General features: G+C 46.1%; 1 protein-coding gene across 2 annotated transcripts in view; it reads right to left on the bottom strand.

Annotated features, from left to right (window-relative positions):
- The window catches only part of ATXN7L3 (ataxin 7 like 3), a 131,002-nt gene extending 108,468 nt beyond the window's left edge, over positions 1 to 22,534 (bottom strand). For both annotated transcript variants that reach the window (XM_086923921.1, XM_086923922.1), the window contains exons 1-6: positions 22,376 to 22,534; positions 13,764 to 13,901; positions 12,687 to 12,819; positions 2,800 to 2,971; positions 2,412 to 2,509; positions 449 to 477 (exon numbers count right to left, since the gene is read on the bottom strand). In XM_086923921.1, coding sequence (XP_086780047.1) covers positions 449 to 477; positions 2,412 to 2,509; positions 2,800 to 2,971; positions 12,687 to 12,819; positions 13,764 to 13,814 — 483 coding nt within the window. In that variant the 5' untranslated portion in view covers positions 13,815 to 13,901; positions 22,376 to 22,534. The remainder of the gene's footprint in view (positions 1 to 448; positions 478 to 2,411; positions 2,510 to 2,799; positions 2,972 to 12,686; positions 12,820 to 13,763; positions 13,902 to 22,375) is intronic.
- Positions 22,535 to 23,695: the final 1,161 nt, after the last annotated feature.

Here is a 23,695-nt window from a genome sequence, read left to right as displayed (position 1 = left end):
TGAGGTTTGGCATGACGAGAAATAACTGTTAGGGGGTTTCCAACAGGCGGTAACATTGTAGGAAAGCCCCAAAATACAGCCCTTCTGGAAATGGGTGAGAAAACAGCTACAAAATAGAGTTCAATATGTTGGTCGAAATGGCATTATTGGGCATTTGGAGGGTTGCGACCATACCTCCATTTACATTTATTGTCTACAGCATGGACAACATGGTAGCCAGGACAGGCACTCCAAGTAAGTGGTGGCACTAACGAATGCAGCATTTCATACATAAATGATCATGGTTTCTATCGGTTCTAATAAAATCTGTTGGGAAAAAATCTTCCCCTCCCCAACCCAAGCATGACCAGCCACCTCGGGGAAAAAAGAAACACATTGGTCAATTTAGGTGGGATACTGCAGATGTTCCAACCCACATTTTTGCCACCGACACACAATTTACATTTACCTTTTCTGGTTTTCTCTTCTTTGTTGTTGCTGTGAAAGATTGAAACACAAAGGACAGTGTAATCCAAAAGACATTTAAGTAGTAATATGTTCAATACGACTAATATCTAAACATTTCAAATGAACAAATTTTGTTGTGTATTGATCTTGGGAACGAGCTTACAAACCTATCCAGGCCCATCACTTCAGGCAGCCAATATAGCCCTTAGACTGAACTTAATTTACATGCTTAATTTAAGATAAATAGTATGCTTCAGACAAACAGTCCTTGAATTCGGAAGTTTGACACCAGTGATTTGCAGGGAGACACACACAAAAACACACACTTTGGATAGTGGATAATCAAGCCATGCTATAAGCGTCTTAGCCAGAAAAGCAATCACTCAGAATACACAGCTCTATAGGCCAGGTTTAATACAGCAGAGTAGAGCGAATAAATACATTCACACATCACACCATACGGCTACATAATATTTACATGCTAATGACGAACATTCAAGTGAAGGGCAGAGGTTTTGTCTGCACTGCAAACTATGGGAATGTTCAAACAAGTCAGGATTTCAGTATCTATCAGAATACAAACCAACTAGACAAGTGATAGCTATCCAAACTACATGCCCCATTGGGTGAACAGTAAACACCTGGTGCAGGAAGCGATGCATGCAGGAGGAAAAATGTGTACTCTTTACTATGCTCTCCAGGTACACAGGGTTAACTTCAGGAAGGAATTTAGAGACCAGGCACAATGAATGCTACATTGTGCTCATAGAGAAGCCAGAGAGAAAATGCTGCCCACTATATGCTAGCCCAAGGCACAAATGGCTAAGACCAGTTTGTTTAAATCTGGGCACTCGTAGCCAGGCGACTGCATTGAGAATATTAGAAACAGATTGTTCGCCGCTCTTTGCAATTGCCGTAGCTAAATTTCTTGGTTGGGCTTGGGTGATCCGCACTCGCACTTTATTAGATATTGTATCTGTTTAAAAATATGTTTTTTAGGATAAAACTCTTTTTATCAATTTATGAATCAAGTAAATGTTTTTAATTGTGCATTGTATTCGATTGTCAATTGTTTAATATGTATTTTATTGTGAGTATTTTTAGACATAGTATTTATTTGTATAGTGTTAGGGAGGAATTGCTTTTATGACAAATGTCGAATAAAGCTTTGAAATTTGATTTGAAAATCTTCAAACCTAAGGAATATGTCCTTTATTCTGAAATGATAGGACAGGGGATCTGTAACATTTGGAAAGGCCTGTCCTCCAAGGGGGGACTTCAATAGGCAGACAAGCCTATTAAAATTGTTTTATAATGGTACTGGTGTAGCTTCGATCATATACAAAAATAAATGGTTTTATGCAGGACAGGAGTTAGGACAGTGACCAGAATGGCATAACTGAAAAGAGTGAACTGCCTAAGAGCAAGGGATGCCCAATTTCAGCGCAGAGCAACAAAATCAGGTTTGCCTGCTTAGAGTTGCTACCGGCTTTCCCCCAACCAGACCTTGATGAAAGAGGTCCCTCAGGCAGGGCTCATGGAGCCATCGGTACTGGAGACATGCATGAATGTTGGAATAAGAAGAAAGAAAGAAAGAAAGAAAGAAAGAAAGAAAGAAAAAAAAAAAAGGAGTTGTATACGGTAGACATCAGAAGAGAGCAGGAATTTCCTAGGGTACACAGAATCTTAAGAACCTGTTCTAACAGAGTAAGATTGAAGATGAACAATTATTTCTTTAGATCAGGCACAAATTCAAGCCCGTTAATGGTGTTATGGTGGCTAAAAGGGGGTGGGGAAGGCATCCAAAATTAGTATCTTCAACATAAACGTAAATGTACAAAGCCATATTTCAGATAAACAATCCAAGTATACAGATCTCAATCCATCTAGACCCACACATCTATTTAATTTAGAAAGGGATCCCACCTAATACATTTCCTACCAAAACGTGTTCTTTTGCTTACCTTTCTTTTCGGACCCGTAGGACCAGTCATTATCGTTAACATCATCGTTGTCCTCCTGGTCACTCTCAGACTTGTTCATATTATTACTGCTGGCTATCCTGTTACCAGAAAGGCACAGCTCGTTATAATGTGGTCATGCATGGCTTCCACCCCCTGCACCCTCAATTAAAATAAACACTAGCTCTGAACCTCAGCCAGTATAAAAAGAAGTTCTTCCCTTTTACTGACCTACCCATTAGGATTTAGGCCGACAAGTAACAGATCCACTCACTCTATCAGACTCAAATACTTCACCCACACAACGGTAGCTACAGTCAACCCTACTGAATGGTGCATGTATTGAAGGGTCACTGACCTAGGGCCCGGCCGCGGGGGGGTCTTCTCTCACCTTCGGTTGGCTATTCTGCTACTATTTCGGCCCATGCCAAGGCATTTTTCCAGGTGTGGAGCAAAACGGGAAGCGGCGATGCTTCGGTTGCAGTTGGGGCACACACACTCTTTATTCTTCCACTGGTTGTACACTTGGCCAAATATGTCTACACCAGGCTGGTCCACAATCTCTGAGGACAAAAAGACAAGGTATGTAGTACTGCAAAAGTACAAGAGGCATATACATCTGGTTCAACGAGCTGCTCCATCTCTTTCACAGATCAAGAATACATTACCACAATCCATCCATTGCACGCGCATAAATAGATCCTACTAACTTCGCTTCAGCAGCAGCAGGACTACTGCTGGCCTACACACCACCAGCATCCGGTTCAGCTTACTGGATGTCGTCCTGATTCTGGACCTATTTGAATCACTGTTCTAGCCGTTGCAACCCTGAGGATTCCTCAGTTCGAAACTAAAGGAAGGACTAACACTAAACTGTTCAGAGTGCCACTGATGGCACCCTTGTCTGTGGGTGCCCCTGTGAGAGCCATAACACCTGAAAACTTTCAAGGCATATGAACCTAAGGCACCTTTAACACAATACAGTCTGAATAGGCCCACTATATTCTAATGCCTCAACTTAACTGATCACTAACAGGACACAGAATCAGCTGGACACATCGGTGGCACAAACATATTCAAAGAGTGGGCATTTTGTTCTTTTAGTCAGGACAGATGTTTTTCTTTCCTAACTTAGTATGGGTACATCAAAATGAAGTAACACATTCCAGGATCCATAGCCATATCCTAACAATCATTCCATTTAAAAAAAACTAAACATTCTGGGGAGAGGATGTAGCTCAACGGTTAGGGCGATGGACTTCAAAACTAGGGAACTAGGCTTGAGTCTCGGCAATGATGCTCAAAATCCTATGATTCTGGGCAAATCACTTAACCACCCCGTGCCTAACAAAAATGAATGTGTCCTCATGTAACGCAACTGGTGCTCATGTAAAGCGCTCAAATACCCGATTTCGGGTAAAGTTTGTGCTATATAAAACTTGAAGGAAAAAAAAGAGAAAATTAGCAGCTAGCCTAAAACCAGCAACCCATTTTTACTGGGTAATAGAAGTTCACAGGCCCATACTATTCACATTATATGAAAGCAATCAAATTCTTGGTGTGAAATTCAGTAAAAGAAATGCAGGAAATGTTATTTTGCCGCCACTCTTATCGGCAATTCTGGGGTAGGGAAATAACAGGGATTTTAACAGGCCACTTATAAGGAGGGTCGCTGTCATACCTCAATGTTTATGGTGCTAGCGCCTTTCTAGATTTTTGGTGTATTTTTGTTTTAACTGTTCCATTTACTTACTTTACCATATGAAATATTAAACTAAAAATATTACATACTACAATACTTTTCTGTTCTAAATTTCAGCTATGACTGGGCATGAATTTTATTGAATGTTAGCATCTCATACTGAATATCAGTATCTAATAGCCTGTACTTCCGTGAGAATTCTCTTCTGCTCACCCCAGAGAGAGTCAAATATGTCGATAAGGAGTATATTTGCCACCTAATGTAGGAGGGCACCAATACTGTAGCCCAAGGACAAATTTAGAAAATACTGGATCCACACTGCATTGAACTTCAGCGGTCCCCTTGAATTAAAGAAGAGTTCAACACATTTGTCCAAAAGGAACCTTTTCAAGTGCTGGGCTAAAAAAAATAATGGAGATACTGGTCCTCAATGGAAGAAATATTTTTGGGGATAAATGTTAATGTAGTCAGCTCATAGGTACTGCAAATATCGAGAGGGGGGGATTTTGGTGCCATTTAAAATTTAGAGGGACTTAAACGTTTTTCTTTCTTCGTTTAACTCTGTGGTAATCCACTGGGCAGATTCCCTTAACTTTCCAATTGTGTGTGTCAGTAGGCAGGATTAGTAAAGATGTTGCCCATAGTGACGTTAGGTGTTAAAACTCTGATTAGGTGGTGGCCATGTCAATGGAAGACATGCAGACCCTTAAATAAGACTGGCGCATTTGTGCTTCAGACCTATATCTGTGATGTTTCTGGCTGACCCTCAACTTAAATGGTCAAATAAGTGCAATGGTAAAGAATTCCCAACCCGGAGGTTACAGCTTCCCACGCCAAACCCACCCTGAAAAATTCTGGAAAGCTTGATACACTGATGTACTATGACATGGTCCGGCAGTAGGCCACAAAGTGGGTTATGGCACTCTCACTGCAGTCACCAGAGGAATTAGGGTTACCCAGGAAAAGATTGCAAGTACAATAAACTAGTCTCTCGTGATACAATCAACATGATATCATTGACTCTGACTGAGGATATTTTTCAACCCATTTAGGTATGCGAATTGGAGTCTGCCACTAGTGTATATGCGCCTACCTTCCTGGGAGGAATTACCTTGGCTTTGACGGAGCAAAAAGTCAAAACCACACAGGTTTTTATATAGCGAAAAAAATACAGTATAAAATAGATAACTAAAGCGATGGCCGAAAAAACAAAAATATTTCAAGCTAGCTTAACAGTAGATCGCCATCATTACTGGAGAAATCCCCCTGCCTGCTGATGATGAAATGACTACAGGCTGTCAGTGATCCTATAGTACCAAGATTCCACAACACAGAACATGACCAACACAGTTCACGGCCCAGCCATGATAAAGCACGAGACTTAGAAATAAACCGCATATAAAATGTAACCCCTTTCCCTATAAAGTACAGGGAAGCGAGAACTACAATAGAGAATATGCTAAACACCATCTTGACATATGTCCCCATCCCCATACCTTATACAAACAAAAACAAGATTTGTAATGACCAGGGCTCACAGTCTCTGGTCCATCACGGCACGCATTAGTGCCGAGAGAGTTGGGTATAACAAGCTCCAGCTGAGCAGCGTGTTTTCGGCCGCCATTTTGAAGCGGTCAGGGCTCTAGCCATTGCACACACATCACGGGGAAGAGTACTTAAGCTCCGCAGATACGCAGCGGAAGACAGCACTTCGTGTTAATTGCTATTGTCATATCTTCCTATTTTGCACTGTTACTCTACGTTTGCACTGCTTTTTGCACAGAATTGAACTTACTGTAATTTTAACTGTCCAGTTGTGCTGCACTTTCAACAACCAGTTCGTACCGCTTTCCTGTCCACCACGACCCGCATTAGTGCAGATGAGTGGAGAGAGTTGGGTATAACAAGTACCAGCTGAGCGGAGCGTTTTCGGCCGCCAGTATTGTAGTCAGCGCTCTAGCAATTGCACACATCACGGTTAAGAGTACTTAAGCTCCCAGGGCGCGGACGTGCGCCCAAGGCAAGCCCGTCTGCGCTTGGCCTGCGCCAGAAGTGCTGCCGGTTTCGTGTTAGGAATGGCAAATAGGCACTCATATACCAGAGGTGAGCTCCTGGAACTATCCCAATTGAGTGATAAATGCTCCAGGTCACTCCTGGGAGGCACTGAGAGCACAGGGGAATCAGACATGTCCTAACTGCAAAGTGAAGCTAAAATAAAAGTCACACGCCTTTCAGACCAGGATTCTAGGGATAGCCAGAAAGGGCCCCAAGAGGAAACTAGGAGAGATCGGAGCAACCCTAAGATTATAAAAACCCCTCGAGGATGATCTTGTGCACTGCTAAATGCTCTATCACTTATTAAACATAGGTATGAATTTGGCCTTTTTGTTAATTCCAATGACCTAGACCTCCTTTTAGTCACTGAAACCTGGGTGGATGAATCCTCAGGCCCAGGTCTGGTGATAGCTATTCCACCGTGGTTTGCAATAGCAAGGACGGACCGGGTCGGCAGAAAGGGAGGAGGGCTGGCGATCATTTACAGGGATCATCTAAAAGCATCTTATTTTTTATTTCAAAGTATTTTATTACATTTTACAGACAGGTAAATTCGCTTTACTGTTACAGGGTACCAGCCAAGCTTGGTTGGTGTTGCCATGGTTACAGGTAGATGGTATATATGGTTGGCTGCACCCTTAGTAATGTCTTGCTAGGAGATTAAGGGAAGCTGAAAGAGAAAGAAAGAGAATAGAAAAGAAAGGGAGGAGATAGTTTACAAGAAGAGTACTTTAGTAACGGGCCTAGTCTGAGTTTGTAGCATTTTGTATTGTGGGCAGCCGTCCCCCTCAAGTGATCTCACGGGGTTCGTAGGGGTCCAGATACTCCTCCAGCAATTTCCACATCCCCCTAGTAGCTGATCTCCAGGGTGAGTTTTGCAGTGCGGTGCTATCTGCGCCATTGAGGTACGTCGCCCAATTGAACCAGTTTTTGTATGATGTCTTAGCTGTATCTTTCCAGTTGGACAGGACCATTTTCACTGCCGAGGTCAGTAGGAGGTCTAGCTGATTCCGGTCATGCTGTGAAGCTAGTCCTGTGGTTATAAATGCAGTGGTACGGGTAGAGAACTCTGGTTTTAGTGTGCACCCCAGTGCCTTTTTTATGAACACGAAGATTTTTCCCCACAACGTTTTAATTTTGGGGCAGTAGAAGATGAGCTGTGCTAGGTCCCCCTTTTCGTTGCAGCAGTTCCAGCAAAGGTTGTTTTCCCTGAGGCCTAGCGCGGCTAGCCGAGCCAGGATCCAGTAGGTCTTGTGGAGTAGCCAAAATTGTGTTTGGGATAGTACTGGGGAGATTTTGTTATGTGAGGGGGAGGCCCAGAGAAGAGCCAGGTCTTGTTCACTTAGTGGGGTGTGGAGTTGTTTTGCCCAGTAATTCAATGGCTTATCGTTAATTTACAGATACACATGCAGAGGTGCTCTCTTAAGATAGCAGCCAGTCATGTCTTCTCATTCAAAGGGCTGCTAGAGTAGAGGCCGCCGGGTTCCAGAATTTTTTTTTTTTTTTTTACAAACCATGGGCGAACTCTTGGAAAACAAAGTAAATTCTCAAAACTTCACCATTCTAGGACATTTCAACTTTCATTTAGACATTACGTCTGACAAAGATTTACATGCCTTGATGGACTTGGTGACAGATGCAGGTCTAGATCAGATGGTAATAGAATCTACTCACACTGCGGGCCATCTCTTGGATGCCCTTTTTAGGTCTCACTGAGCCAGCGCATGCGTTGCTCTGCGAGACTTTATGAAAGCGGCTTTTGAAAGTGCCACCACAGGCTTTTGGTGACTTCAAGCCTGCGTGCACGTGAGAGTGCACGAGCGCAGCCGCCATCTGTCTTTCCTCCGTCACACAACTCCCGCTTCTCCCCCTCCCAGTGCTTAATTTGAGCAGGTGCTTTCAGGTGCTCAGCACCAGCACTTCTTTCACAGGGCCAGAGTCACAATTTCTGGTCCTGCAGGTGGTGGTCTCAATATTAATTGCCCAACTTAAAATAAAAAGAACCACACACCTTGCATGGTGACGGGCTGGTATGTTTTCATAGGCAGACATATATCTGTTCAGGCAGGCATGATTGTGTATCATCACTTTAGTGATGTCGTCGTCATACCTTTCATGAATCTAGGAAGTCATCATTAACAAATGGCTTGCATTCTATTCCCAGAGTTTGCTGCACCCTGCCACTGCAGAGCTTAAGCCTCCCATTGGGTAATTGTAGTGGCGGCCTGCAGCCCTGCATTGCTACTATCCTCAATGTGCTTGATGTGGCTGTGGCTAATTGCTGAGTGTGCTTGAGCCCAGTAGGTGCAACAGCCATTCTCACCTCTCTCTCAGGCATTGCAGCATTGCGGCTGGGGACAGTGCTTGTGCTGTGGCAGGCAGGGTCACAGCAAGCGGAGCAGTGGATGCCTATGCCGTCGGCATAACTGGACCAAACTAATTACAGGCAGCACTAGGAGTGACATGACCTGCTGTGCTCAAGCAGTCTCCTGACCTACAACAAAGTCAGTCAGACCGCACGGATTAATATGTTAAAAAAAAGCATTTTCAGTCTCCTGACCAGCAACAAAGTCAGTCAGACCGCACGGATTAATATGTTAAAAAAAGCATTTTCATTTGATGTACATTTTGTTTTCACATTCATCTGTCGGTGTAGGTAAAGAAGTAAAACACATATCTTCGGGGACAGCCAGCAGAGCATTGTTACAGGATAGAGACTGAGGCACTGCGGGTGTTGAAAGTTGGGCACGTCGGAGGTAGAAGTGGGCTGTAGCCTCCTTGCCAGCACTTTCAGCCCCGGCACTTCATTTTGTACAAATTAAGCACTGCCCCCTCCCCACCACAGATTGCTTCTCGCTGCCGCTCCCGCGCTTGATCGTGATCACTTTCCCTTTCGCGGCCGTATCACTTTCACGGCCGGCGGCCAATGCTTGTGTTCTACCCTTTCCGCCCCATTCAAGGGCTTTCGTGCATTATAAAAAGCTCTTTTGCAAAGCCTGTGGTTTGGAAATCGTAGAGTTTGCGACTGCAAGAGGCCTGTGCACATCAGGCGCTTTAGAGTGGATCATTGTGTGCCTTCCATTAAGGGTGATTTTATCTCTTCTTTCCAGGCATGCAGAGAGAAGCTTTACATTTAATGCGAATTAAAGCTAAATTAGAAGAAAGAATAGCCATAACAAACGGCGCCGATGACCCAGACTCTTACCTGCCGATCATTGGTATAACTGGATGGTTGATGGATTGTTCCGTTTAGCAACATTTGCGCAGCTACCACCTGGTCTACGCTTATACTTTGTGGAAAATGTTTGCCTTGACTTCTATTCAACAGCTAATGCCCACATTGGACAGGTTGCCTTCCCTGACCTTGTTACTACATTTTTTGTGGTTTGTTCAGCGCAGCATCCTCTAATTGCCTGGCATCATGGTGCAGCTGCCGACAGCAAGGTGGTTTTGAACATTGGTCTCGATGAGCGCTATCAGTCTGGTGGCCGCAGTGCTGTTGTGTGGATGCGTTCATGTCATCAGTAGTTCGAGTGAGGATGCTCTGGCGAAGTTTGCATGAATAATAAGTGAACAGTTTACCTAGACATTTCCCCCCGCCCCCCTTCTCGGGCGTTCTTTGGTATCTAACACCAGTACCAGTGTCTATGAATATTAAATAATGAGTAAGACAACACGGCATTTGCTTAGAAACAGCAGACGCTGTATAGATTCATGCATCTACACAACCTCCCTGCATCCCTTCGACTAGGCTCGTTGTTGTTTGAAATGAAACGCCAACAAGGCTGTGTGAGGCTTGAGCTGGGAAAGGCCTGGGAGCGCATACTTTCCTACAATGGAGTCTGTGGTCCCGCTTGAGAATGTACACTTAGTAGTGAGCAACCATAGAGAACACCAAAATCTTTGTGGACTAAAAATAAAATGTATTTTCTGTTCTCTAACTGAATGTTAATTTTCTTCCTGTGCACGTAAAAAAAAGATTGCTGCTTACGAAGCTGATAAGGAATTCAGTAGAAGGAAGATTTTTCGATTTTCCTCCAAAAGGTGACCTGTCATTGGCCTTACAGCGGTTTCATCCCGCAAACCTGGGACAGATTAGTAAAGACTAAAGTTGTTTCTGCTGGTGTGTGCCCCGGACGTCTAAGGGTGAGCGAATACATCTGCAGTGTTTTTTTTAAATGTACAGCTACCTAGAGACCAACAAAAATAGACGGCAGAAAAGCAATCGAAACATTGATGGCGTTGTGTGGCTTGCTCGTTGGGGGACAGGGCTTCTATTTCGGTCAGACATGGTGATTTGTTGCTCTGCTCGCAGAGAACCTAACGATAACAGGTGACCTATTGTGCGTTCTAGGTTTCAAGCAATGACATTTTAAAAATAGTCACCAGCGTGCTATAATCAGCTAGGGAAGGTGTAAAAAAATGCAGAACCCTGATGCAGCTGGGGGAAGTGAGCATGCATGTCTGAGACAGGAGGCAACCCTGGGCTACAAAGGCGAAATATTGCTTCTTGTGCCACAAAGCCTTTTCCTCTAAATCAGCAGCTGCAAACAGGACACTGTTTGTTTTTCTCCAGATTGGTTGATGCAGGAAGAGTGCCTTATTTTAGAGGTCAGTTCTTGACCTTTAGACGTTCAGGAGACGATGGCATTAGTCTAGGCGTTGGACTATTCTTGAAAAACAAGGATAAATGACGAGGACATAACTGTATGGGAAACAAGCATTGGCATAGCCAATAGGACTCGCCTTTGGGACGTTATAAGTATTTAGACATGCAACAGTTGATGTTGCACCAAGGATATTGTGCCGCATAATTAAATACTTATAAGGTCCTAAAGGCGAGACCTATTGGCTATGGCAATGCTAGTTTCAGATTGTCCTCTGCTTAAATTCAATAGCAACTTGCAACTACCGTGGCTACTTGTGGCAACGGTTTGATAAAAACGCTTTTAGCCCCTTCCATGCTCATGACGAGCTCAGCTCGTCATGAGGCACGGTTGAGCTGTGCTGATGACGAGCTGAGCTCGACATGTATAATGGGAAAGCTCACAAAGAAGCACAGGAGGGGAAAACCCATAGCAGCCATGGTGTTAATTATCAATTGAATCAAAGCAAACCATGCCTTTCTACAGATTCAGAAGTAGCCTCCGTACAATTCCATAATTGGATTTCAGCAGCAGCAGGTATTACCATCTCCCAGAGAGCTGGAAAATCTAGAGGACTGCACCTACTGAACCTTGGTTCTCTGAAGAAAGAAGATCATTAAGAAGACTCTGCCATAGTCAAGAAAGATGCTGGCGCAAACATTATGACCCCAGGGAAAAAGAAAGATACAAGTCAAGATTGGCACACTATAAAGAACTGATCACAAACACTAAAATCAGATATTATTCAGAAAGAATAGAAGGGGCACAAAACAACTCTAAGGAGCTGTTTGCAACAGTTCTGAAACTTAGCCATCTGCAGGAGACTAGTAAAAGCACAACAGATCAAGCGTTCTGTGACAATTTGGTTTCATATTTCTGCGATAAAGTCTATGATACTTACTAATTGATACCGAAAATTCACTTTTAGGCTTGTCCATTTTTGGCCCAAGAATGCACTCCACCTTGTTTTTTTTAATTTTACACGAATGTCTCATTAACAAACCGCAAAGATTCTGGTAGCAACTAAGTCAGGATCTCCGTTGGACCCTTGTCCTCCGAGAATTAGCCATATGTTAGTTGAGACACTCGCCTGCCTTCTCATGGAGGCTCTAAATACCGCCATTGAAACTACGACTTTCCCCTTGCTGTGGAATAAGAAATGTATCTTACCTTTATGAACCCCTCCGCTGCGCTGAAAGTTCCGCACTGGTGCGGAACGTTCAACGGACGTGCGCAGCACTACCGAGGTAGTGCACGCGACGTCCGCTGACCGTGGCCAGCACAGAAGGGGTTTAAAAAGCCCAATTTAGAAAACACTGATGTAGGAAACAATTGTCCCATCTCCCGCCTACATTTACCGGCTAAGATTCTTGAAAAACATATGAATCAGGAACTAGGTGCCTATTGAAAGAAAAAAAAAAATCAGGTCCTAGATCCTACCCAGTATGGTTTTAGAAGCCAACATAGTACTGAAATGGCCTTGCTTACCGCTACCGAGGAAATCAGATTGGCAGTTAACAAAGGAGGGTCAGCAGCTCTGATACTGCTAGATCAGTCAGCTGCCTTTGACATGGTAGACCACGGCATAAAAAAAAATATATATTTATGTGCTAATAAAGGAACAAAATGGCTGAGAAGTTAATCATGGGAACAACAAAATATACAAGTTTAAATCACCACATTACAGCTTTTCCCACATCACACAGAGGACACACTCCAATATCTACTTTGCTATTCCCAGGCAAAGGACACAAAAATTGCATCATAGCTTACTGATGGGCGATCACATTTTTGGCACTTTTGTAATCTCCACAATGCACATGAAAAATCAAAACATATCAATAAACCATTAAAAAGCAGCAGAATGCCACTCACCAAAATCCTTCATGCTACCTGGATCGGTGTCATCTAGAAAAAAATAGCCACACTTTGCTGCACGATGAGCCTCGAAACAGAGTCCCAGGCAAGAGTCTTCAATCAGCTCTGTGTAAATCTCATGAGCAATAGCCTGTCAATAAAATAAAAGATGTATTACAATATCTACATACAGGGTTATTGGCAATCTAGGCAAGGCCCGAAAAGGGTCAGAAATAGTGCAACTATGAGCACATTTTTAGTCTCCTTCACACGCACCATAGATCTTCTGACGCTCCCCCAACCCAACCTCCCCCCCCCCGATAACAGTTAAGCAAATCACACATGAAGAACAGTCTATATAAAGAGGAGTATCAGTAGGGCAGAGATGGTGGAGAATAAAATAACTAAACAAAACGTTTCTTTATAGAAGTCTGCCTTATTAAGTGAGAAAACTAGTGCAGGATATAGAATTCAAAGTATCAGAGCACAACATCACAAATCAGCAGGTGCTAATGCCATCACTTAATCCCTTGACTACTCAAAGTACGAACTGAACATGAGAAGTTCTGGGAAGAGTGGAGAGGCCTGAGTGTTTTTTTGGAATGATGGTGCAATATATCGCATCCAATACCTGGGAAAAGGGAGTAAGAGGGTAGGTCGGAATATATCTGTTGCAATAAACAGCACCTTTTCCAGGTAATAGAATAACCAATAGATTTTGGTATGATACAGTAAGTACTGTTTTGTTTTTCCATTAAATTCAAGCAGGTCTTCCCTGTCGTAATTTAACAAAGGGTGATGTATAAAGCAAACTTAGTAATGAACATCTACTTTAAATACCACCCAACTAGGAATTCGGTATGCACAAGGATCGAAAAACAATGACAACCTCGGAATCAGGGCCTAAGGCAAATTTTTCTATCCAAAGATTTAATATTAATCTTACCACTGTGTGCGAATTTTGTTGTCCTGCTCACCAAAGAAGTTTGCGACTTTGGGTAAAAAAAATGCAGAGGAGAGTATCTCACGAGAATAGGCAGCACAAATGCACTTCTATTGCATCTCCAAGAACTCAAAACATTTCCCTTCACTTACTTCCAATTTGCTGTTGTCTAGGCCAGAGAGAGACATTTCTTCCATTTTCATTTGCAAACACTAGTGGAGAAGAAGCCGTTGTAGGGCATGGCAAAAATTATGCTGCATAGCTGCTGCCAAGACCAGCAAAGCCTTTCCCTGCAAAAAAGTAAAATATTCCGAGTGGAAAGTGGAAAGTAAGGAATTGTAAAAAACAATGAAAACACACACTACTAGGAGCCCTCTAACATGAGCTATATGAGATTTCTATGTTCACCAAGCAACAGCCTGAAAACTACACTGGATTTACTATGACATGGAAAAACACTGTCTACTCATTACCTCCACGTCCCTCTCACTTATCTCCATTATGCAATGAGGCCCCTGTGCCTGAGACAACCCCCTACCAATATATAAAGGTACTGCCTCCTCCACAATACCCGTTCTTTTGTAAATGTAAATGTATAGGCATTTATATAGCGCACTGCTTACCCGTAGGGTCCCAAGGCGCTTCGACCGCTGCGAAACCCTTCCTGGCTTCCCTGAGAGATGGTCCCTTAATGGGTATCTCCAGGGTGAGACCAGGCATCCCCGGCGGTCTGGTGGGGCCGTTAGTGAAGATGAGGCAAGCTAATGCCCAGAGTTGCCGAGTGTGAACGCTGATCAGGGTGGGCACCGAGGCGAGAGAATTATCGAGTCCGCTGACCCTGGTCCAGAAACCTGCCGTGCCGGGAATCGAACCCTGGTCCCGGGCCGTCCTCTGCTCTCGGGTCTGCCGCCTCTAACCAGTGAGCCACACTGTTTGTAGACACGGTAGGGTGTGTGCGGTGCGCTCACTCCAGCGTGAGTTTCTTTGTTTGCTTGGTTATGTTGCTTTTTTACACACTGGGCGGCGTGTGGCTTCCTGCTGTGAGGTTGGTGTGGTCCAACTTCCACGTTCTTCTTTTGGTTTTCCAACGTCTGCTGGCGTGCTGCGAGGAATGTTAAAGTAAGGTGGGGGTGTGGGCGTGGGGCGCCTCCCTCATTTCACGTTTTCTGGCCGAGCCAAAGGTCTGCGATGCTTGCCTTCAGCCGGCTTGTGGACGTTGTATCTGTTCCCGCTTCCTCGCTTCCGGCCCTTCCACCCCTGCAGCGTCGGGTGAATTACCTGGATTGCTCCTGTTCTCGTGTGTGCTCTGCAGTTATTCGGGTCGGGCCTGGTTGGGGTTCCGAATACCGGTTGCTTCCTCTCTTTGGTGTCCTGCTTGTTTGTCTCTCTGCCTGGTGGGCGGCGGTGCCTTTCTCTGGTCGGGGTGGGCGTGGCATGTTGCCGGGGCAGGCGTCCGCCGGCCAGAGGTTTGCTTGACATTTCTCCGGCTGGTGGGTGTTTGTGTCGGTGTGGCTGGGGGGCGTTTGTTTGGCCTACCGCCATATCCCCTTGACCGTGCCTGATCTCGTCTGATCTCTGAGGTTGTGCAGGGTTGGCCCGATTAGTACCTTGATGGGGAGACTGCCTGTGGTTTACCAGGTGCTTCCTTCCTCTCTGATAGATCCCAAATGATCAAAATAGCCAACAGTCTTTCATCTACGGTGGCGGTAGGCCAAGGTGTTCCTCAAGGCTCTATACTTGCACCCACATTGTTGAATCTCTATTTAGAACTACTGGGAAATCTCCTAAGTAAATCCGGGAACCACTATCATCTCTATGCAGACGACACTCAAATCTACCTCAAGGTTGCCCCCACTCACGATCTCTCCATTCTAAGCTCCACTTTCGACTCCATTCAAAACTAGATGTCAACTCCTCAACTGATTCTGAATCCCTCCAAAACTGAATTCCTCCTCCTCTCCTCCCCCGGTTCAATCTTGGGTGGATCAGATGAATCTACTTAACAATAAACCCATCATTGTCGACAGCGCAAAATCCCTTGGTGTTATACTCGACAAAAAACTCAATCTAATCTCCGTCAATTCCACTGCTAAGTCTGCTTGATACCAACTGCGCCTTCTTTGGGGAATTAGTCGCTTCTTCCAGGAACAGGACCTTAAAACCCTGGTGCAATCGCTGGTCCTCTCCAGACTGGACTACTGCAATTCTCTTCTTACTGGCCTCCCCAAATCCCACTTGTCCCCCCTTAAATCTGTTCTCCGTTCAGCAGCTTGTTTCATTTATGGGGCCAAAACAAGCGACCACATGACACCGATGTTATCCACCCTCCGCTGGCTTCCCATCGAGGATAGAGCTATCTACAAGACTGCCTGTATCACCCACAAAGCCTTGCACTCCTCCTCTCCTCCCTACCTGGCGAATAAACTGAAACTCTCTGGAGGCTCTAGACCATCACGTAATGCGGAAAATCTACTGCTTGAACTTCCCACTTTCAAGAAGGAAAGATCGATGGCCCAATCCTTTTCAGGCAATGCGGTGAGAATCTGGAACTCCCTTCCGCCTCAGCTCCGGACCACCACCTCCTCCCAGGCCTTCAAAACGGACCTCAAAGTTCTCTTCCTCCAAAAGTTATTTCACGCCCTCTCTATTATCTGAAGGAAGACCTCCCATTATTGAAAATTCTATTCTCCATGACTATGGAAGTGCCTTCCCAACGTGTTCTTGTGGTTGGAGTGTTTCCCATTTATTGCAGTATTATCGTTGTACCCGTGTTTGGTACTCTTTTGTAACATGCACACGCCACTTTTCTCTTGTAACACACTGTTTGCTACCTCTCACATTTTTGGGGCTTTTTACACTTGCACAAGTGCCACCGTTGCCTAAGTAAAGTTTGTTCTTGTGCCTGAGTGTCTAGCATATATTGCAGTATTATACCTCTAATTGTACTTTGCTTTCTTTTGTAACCTGCACACTTGTCACTTTTTCCTCCTGTAATGCACGGTTTGCTACCTCATGTATTTTGTTTGCTCACAATTGTCACTTTTACCTCATGTAACTTAAAGTCTGCTTTTGTAATTTGTTCATTTGTAATTTTCTCCTCATGTAGCATTACTGTTCCTATTGTGAAGCGCTCCGACGCCTTCGGGTAGAGTCTGCGCTATATAAAAACGCATAAATAAATAAATAAAACATGGCGCGTGGCTTCTCATCCGATTTGCTGTGCATGCGGTCCTGGTGCGAGTTTGTTGTGCACAGTGCGTTTCCTCGTTGCCCTGATTCACGCCTCTTTGTTCATGCTGGCGTTGCAGGGAAGGGGCGCGGATACTGGGTTTAAGCATCTCCTGGTCTGTTGGGTTCCGGTTGAGACGCATTGTGTGGCTGCCTCTCTCTTTTCGTTGTGTGGCCTGTGGTGCTGTTGTGTTTCTCCTGTGGCCCACGTGGGGGACAGTGCCCGTTCGCGGTGCGATGTGTTCTTTTCCTGATTTGGTTCTCCTGACCAGAGATCTACTAAGCCTTTCTCCGCTAGTGCACTGGAACCGTTTTCTCTCTGTGGTGTTTGGGGGCAATTGTGGAAGCCTCCGGCTTGTTTCTCTCTGGTACGCCTTTGCAGGGTGCGTTTGTTGGCGTGCAGATGCTTTGTGCGGGCTCCATGGGCCTATCAACCGTACCTTGCTTGAGCTGGGAGTTCGTGCCTGGGGTACCGGTCCTGCCTTGAGAGTTGCATATGACAAAGGTTTTTGAATCAGTTGAGCCCAAGGTGCACTGCCCGTATGTACGCACACAGTACAGAACTACTTATGTTTAGGTGAAACCTAAAACCACTCCAATAGAGTAGAAGAACTACCCCTTATTTGACAAACTGGGTTGCCGATGCACTCCACAAGGTACACAATGTTAAGTAACAATTGGAAAGCAAACAGTAATAATTGACAGAAGTATTCAATTAAACTCTCATGAGGGGTGAGTCTTGGAGTCTTTAATACAGTATGCAGCCAGCCGACACGTGTTTCATCGCATTCGCGAATCCTCAGGGCTAGATGGCTGTGTCCAGGTCTGAATAAGGTCGCACAGCTGGTGATACTTCCGACCCAGACGGGCCCTTGACCTTGAGAATACTCGGTATGAGTATATATGTAGAAGGAAACGAATTAGGGTAGATCGTGAGTTGATCCTCACTCTCGGAGGTCTTATGGATTGTAGTTGCACCGTTCTTCAAGTTATCTGTCGCCCAGAAGAACAGGGTACTGTTCTTTCCGGCGGGAAATCACTCGTGTGTGTCCTTTAATTAATAAATTCCGTGTCTGGGTCGGAAGTATCACCAGCTGTGCGACCTTATTCAGACCTGGACACAGCCATCTAGCCCTGAGGATTCGCGAATGCGATGAAACACGTGTCGGCTGGCTGCATACTGTATTAAAGACTCCAAGACTGCCTTGAGAGTTGGTGCGGGCCTGCTCCTGCGCTGGTTGGTCAGCCTCTGGTCTTTGGCTGTGGACGCTAGGAGTGGGTGCCTGCGCCTACGGCTGGTCCCCCCTGACTTAACGGCTCTCGTCTGTTTTCGGATGAGGGTGCTTTGAGTCTTGCCAGGTCATCTTTGTGGCTTTCCCCGTCCGCCTAACCTTTTCTTCTGAAGTTCAATGCTTTCCTTCCTTGTGGGAACTTGTCCTCTAGCCGTGGCTTCCCTACGCCCTCGGATGGGGTTGCTTTGGGCCTTGGGTCTTGCCAGGTCATCTTTGTGGCTTTCCCTGTCCGCCTAATCTTTTCTTCTGGGTTTCAATGCTTTCCTTCCTTGTGGGAACATGTAGGGAAGTGGCTTCCCTACACCCTGGTGGTCTGGTCTACCAGTGTCTGGCGATGCTCTGTTCCACATGCGGGTTCGGCTCTGCCGTGGTTCCTGGGTTTTGGGACCTCCTTCGCCTGCCTCTGGGCTGGTCACTGCACTTTTGAGCGGTGCTCTAGCTGTCGCTGTGACTTGTTGGGTCCCTTGGTGCTAGACCCTTTTTTGCCCTTCCGTTTCGCCTGCTGGGCCTCTGTGGTGGGGGTCTGTTGGTGGTGGATGAGGTGCTCCTTTCCCTTTGCCCCTCCGTCCGTCTGGGTTGGACATCCTTTTTTGTTTTATGTATGGTGGTGCTATGTCTTTTGTTGTTGGGTTGTCCTTTTCCCTTTGCTTGTGGGTTTTTCCTGTGTTCTGCCTCTGTGTCTGTGTTGTGGTGCTTGCAGACCTGGCATTGTTTATGCTGGGGGCGTCCCCCAGGCTGCTGGGCATCCGTGTTGGATGTGGGCGGGGTTGCGTGCCAGCCTTCCCCTGCGTTTCTGTGACTGGTTGGTGGCTGGGGGTGGTCCTGCTGGCGGTTTACCTTTCCCTCTCGTGGGCTCGATTCAGGGCTCCCGGCCCTTCCTCCCTTCTGTTTGGGGGTGCCACTGTGCTCCTGTGCCTCGATGGTCCGCCTTGGTTTTGCCCGGGTAGGGACAGGGTGGGGTGTTTGCGGTCAGCACTGGGTTCTTCGTGCCTGCTGGTGGCATTCCTGTGCGTCCCAGTTTGTCTGTGTCTTCCACGTTTTTTGGGGGGAGGGAGGAGGGGGTTCGCTGTACTCCCTGGGTCTTTCTAGTTCCTACCGTGCGGGCTGTTTCCTGCAGTCGGATGGGTGTGGGGGTTATTCTGGCACCTTCTTTACCCTTGTTTCCCGCTTTGGTTCCTGGCTCTTAGGCGGGTGTCTGTCTGGGTCTGGTTGCCCTGTTTCCTGGGCATGCGGGCCTCTTGGTGCCTTCCTTAACTTGGGCTTGTTCCGGGGTTCTGGTTCGGTGGGGTGGCTCTCCTGTTGTGCTGGTGCCTCCGGTCTGTCCTGTTCCTTTGGTCCCTCTGTTGGTGGTGGTGGTGGGTCTGGTCTCTTTGGTTCTGTTGCGGACTGTGGCTTCTTTTTTCTTGGTGACATTTCGGGTGTTTCCCGGGTTGACGTCTTGCGGTTGGGGCGTGTCGGCTGCCTGTGCCTTGGTCGCCTCTTCTGCATGTGCGCCCTTTGGGGTCTGCACATTCTTCTTGTGCTCTGTGTTGTCTGTTGCTTGGTGTGCTCATGTTTCTTTCAGTTTCTCCGACTCTCCGGCTGGCCTTTAGGGGCTGTGCTGTCCTCTTGTTGGGGTCTGTTGGTCGGTCTGGGTCAGGTCTCCTGGTCCTTTGTCAGGTGCTCCTTCCTTCGGTGGTGATGTCCCTCTTGGGGTTTTCCCTCTGGTTTGGCGGGCTCCCCGGTGTTCCTCATTGTTCGATTCTTCTGTGGGAACCTTCTGACTCCTTCCCTTTGTTTTCAGGTTGCCATCTGTGTCAGCTTGCGGGTCCTTGGCTCAACCCTTGTGGGTCTTCTTCCTTCCTGTGTTTGAGCACGGGCTTCTCTGGGGTTTCGGACTGCTGTGTTGGGACTGGCCTGTCTTTCCAGTTTATTTGGCCTTCCTTTGGGTGTCTTGTTGTGATGCTCTGGGCTGATGTTTGGACAGCTGGCCTGGTTTTTCCTTGGCTTGGTATGTCTCATTGCGTAATGGAGATAAGCGAGAGGGACGTGGAGGTAACGTTTATATTACTTAGAATAATCACATTATCCCTAGTCCTACTCTCGCTTACCTTGATTACGGCCCGCCCTCCCTCCCAGTGGTCCGGCCAACTGTTTCTACGGTGGTTTGGTACGTACAGGTATTGTGGAGGGGCCAGTGCCTTTTTATATTGGTAGGGGGTATGTCTACGAGGCACGGGGTCTCATTGCGTAATGAAAATAAGCGAGAGTAGGAGTAATGTGATTATCAGTAAGTAATATAAACATGACTGGCTGGTTTCATTGTAAGGTTGTTATGTATACATTTTGCATGCTGTGTTTGGTGGGTGTTGCTTTATACACACCAGATGCTGCTCCATATATTGAGCTGAGTGACTGGATATAGGCATATACATTTGGTTTGCGCCTCCAAATGTTTTATAAATGTTGGCCACGTCTATGGGCACTTAAATGTGGAGCTACATGTTCTCAATTTTGTGTTAGACAGGTTAAGTTTGAAATGTTTTGTTTTGTGCCGATATTCTTAAGTATATAGCGAACTGTATAATGGGGTAGCGTTCCTTGGATGTTGATGTATACACCTGGTCTGTCCATGGGTGCTACAGTAAATACTGGCATGGGTGTCCTGGTGATTTAAAACTCTGTGTATTTTTATATACACTCGATTTACGTACAGACGCCAAATGTCAATTCCTTTATCTTTATTTTGAATTATGTTTTGAGCCTATTCTTGCGATCTTTTCCACAATGCTGTTTTTAAAAAAATCTACCCTGCCTTTGACATCTGCTCATGCAGATAAGAATGGTATTGTAATGTTGTTCTTATGGTCCCAGATGTTTTTTATACTGGGATGGTATTTTGATGCAGGTTTAAAAGATATCCATCAGGTTATTGGTGTACATACTAGACTCGTCTGTAGGTCTGTTCATGCTTTATGCAGGCCTGGGCTACCATGTATGGGGTTCATGGACGAGTGAATCTCAGTAAAGTGTATCTGCAGACTTAGTGGGCAAAGCCATCTGCAAACCCAGCAACCTTGGCTGCAACACTCGCACTGTCCCCCAGATAATTTACTTTCTGAAGATATTGGAGTGTAATTATGCGGATCACACTTTTGAGACGCTATAAAATCTTACACTGTTAATGTGCTTGCTGAAAGGTATTTGTGTAACAGGCTGAGCACTTTGAATCCTAGAAATACGTTGCAGTACTTTTTCGAAGGCCCTGATGCCACCTGCAAGTCACAAATTCCAATCCTGGTATGGGGAAATGTCCGCTGCAAACATGCATGTAACCGAGCCGACGTTTGGATCAATCTAGGGCTGATGATTCTAAATTTCAGTGTGTCACTAGGGGGCTAAAATGTACTATCATTCGGTTTGGTACTTTTTGAAACCTATTAGTGCACGCCAAAATGCAGTTTGTATTGTGCGCTCTGTATATCACCGTTATCGGTAATTATACATAAACATCTGCATACTGCGGTTACATTTCATTTAACGTGCATAGCCCTGCTTTCCTGTGAAGCCAGGAAACACCATATGAATGCTCCCTTTGTTCTTCTGGAATCGTATAGCCATTTTAATCATAAACCCTTTTGGTGTATCTAGCGCCGGTAAGGCTAGGATGCTTTCAAACCAACTAGTTACTAGTGTGTACCGCGCTACGGCCTCCAGGAGCGTCGCAAGATGCCAAAGTGCACCTCAGCGAACAGTTCTGGACAAAGGGCATTGCTGGGTGGCGGTGAGTGATGCAACTGGAGTGGCTGCGGTGCCCTTCCGCCACTCACCGCCTTGTCTTGCAACGAAGTGCTTGTTGGAAGTCCCAGTTGATGCCGAAACCACCGACAATCGATCTGAAATGTGATGTGGGCAACCGGATTCGGCGTTGCGACCAACTAGCGTCCCTCGTTTCTGTACTGGGAAGTGGGATGTGTCGGTTACCGTAGCCCTGAGTGCATGCGGGACCCCTGGTGCCTCCCTCGCTGCAGCCACGAACACAACAGCGCCCGCCAGAGCCCGCCTGCGGAGAAACCCAGACGACGGCTTCGTTTACGGATGGCAGAAACTGCCACTCCCGCTTCTACCGGCGCAGCTGCTCGGCTCACTCAAACTCGCTCTGTGCCAGGCTTGGTTGATGTTTGCGAGGGAGTGGGCGGCTCAAAGTCACTGCTGCAGTGCAATCTGGCCACGGGAGAGGAAAGCACCTCGGAAACACAGTTTACCTGCTGCACGTCTCGCCGTCCATCCATCCAAGGATCCCTGGCTCGTTACCCGGGTTACTCCGCCCGTCTCTATCGGGTACCGTCAAGGTCTGATGCAGCTAGAAGGCCCTTGTGATCGGCAATGAAAGACTTCCGCCGAGAGCCACCCGAGCTGTGCATTACGTCATAGTCGCGTCGCTTCCTGTGAACGCTTCTAACCGAAAGCGTCTTTCTGCGGCGCGCGACTTTTTATTCTGTGCTCGTGTAGATGTTCAGCGAACTTATTCAGGGCCCACTATGGCTGCCCGTTCTTATAGCCCACCTTGGTCAGGTACTATCTGGAGGGTGTGTGCGACACAGAGGCGCAACTAGAGTCAAATTTCGGGCGGGGGGCGGGCTAAGATTTTTTTTTGGGGGGGGGGGCTTAATCTTTAGGCGATCAGCAGAGTCGAGCAGCAGGGGCTCTTAGAAGGGGTGAAACAACAACAAAGCCCCATTAACGTGCACGAGGTCTTTTAAAGACCTGTGAAGTGCTCGGGTGCGGCTGTGAGCAGGCCAGGGAAGTATCTCGGACTGTCACACAGGGGCGGGGGGGGGGGGGGCTTTAGCCCTTTGAGGCCAATGGGTGTTGCGCACCTGGTGTGACGTGATGTCCATGCCAAACCTGTGGCTGTGACTGAGCAAGAAGTTACGCTCACCTTTCGGCCGTAGAACATCCATCGGAGGTCCTGAAATTTGCATTTTTAGAACTGTCATTTGTTTTTTAGTTGTTGCCTGGTCCTGGTTTGCCAAACTCAAGTGCATCATTGGTTAAGTTATTATTCATGCATTTTTAAAAAAATATATATGTATTATATTTAGGGTACTTGTGCTGACTACAAATTTGGTGTCCAGTCACCCAGCAATGCTACCCCCCAGAATGACGCTGGCTCAATAAAAGCTTATTGAAAAACACAGGTTATTCTTTGAGCAAAAAGTACTGTACTGTTTCCATGATCCCCGATGGGACAGGATTGCCATGTTCAATAGTTTCCAGGAACTATTCTCTCCTTTGTAAGAGGAATGTACAGAGGCACTGTGAGCTAGCTGGTATACAGGCGAACATGTACGGTGGGGGTGTCTAGAATCAGTCTGGGCACCAATCACACAGTTTATGTTGTCTAAACGTGCAGATCCTTTATAGATTTATAGGAAGTACACGACATGGCGCTGCAAGCGTTGGTTTGGTTCTTATTTAATGGGCAAATCTTAAGAGTTCAGTCGTGCTTTTCTCAGAGACCCTTACTGACATCTACCCAGAGACGTATGGAGTGTGAAGGGAAAAGCCGCCACAGCTGAGAA

This window comes from Lissotriton vulgaris, chromosome 5 (genome assembly GCF_964263255.1).
Source record: "Lissotriton vulgaris chromosome 5, aLisVul1.2, whole genome shotgun sequence".
NCBI lineage: Eukaryota > Metazoa > Chordata > Amphibia > Caudata > Salamandridae > Lissotriton > Lissotriton vulgaris.
Note: the sequence above shows the minus strand (reverse complement) of the source record. Positions and strands in the feature narration are given on the sequence as shown.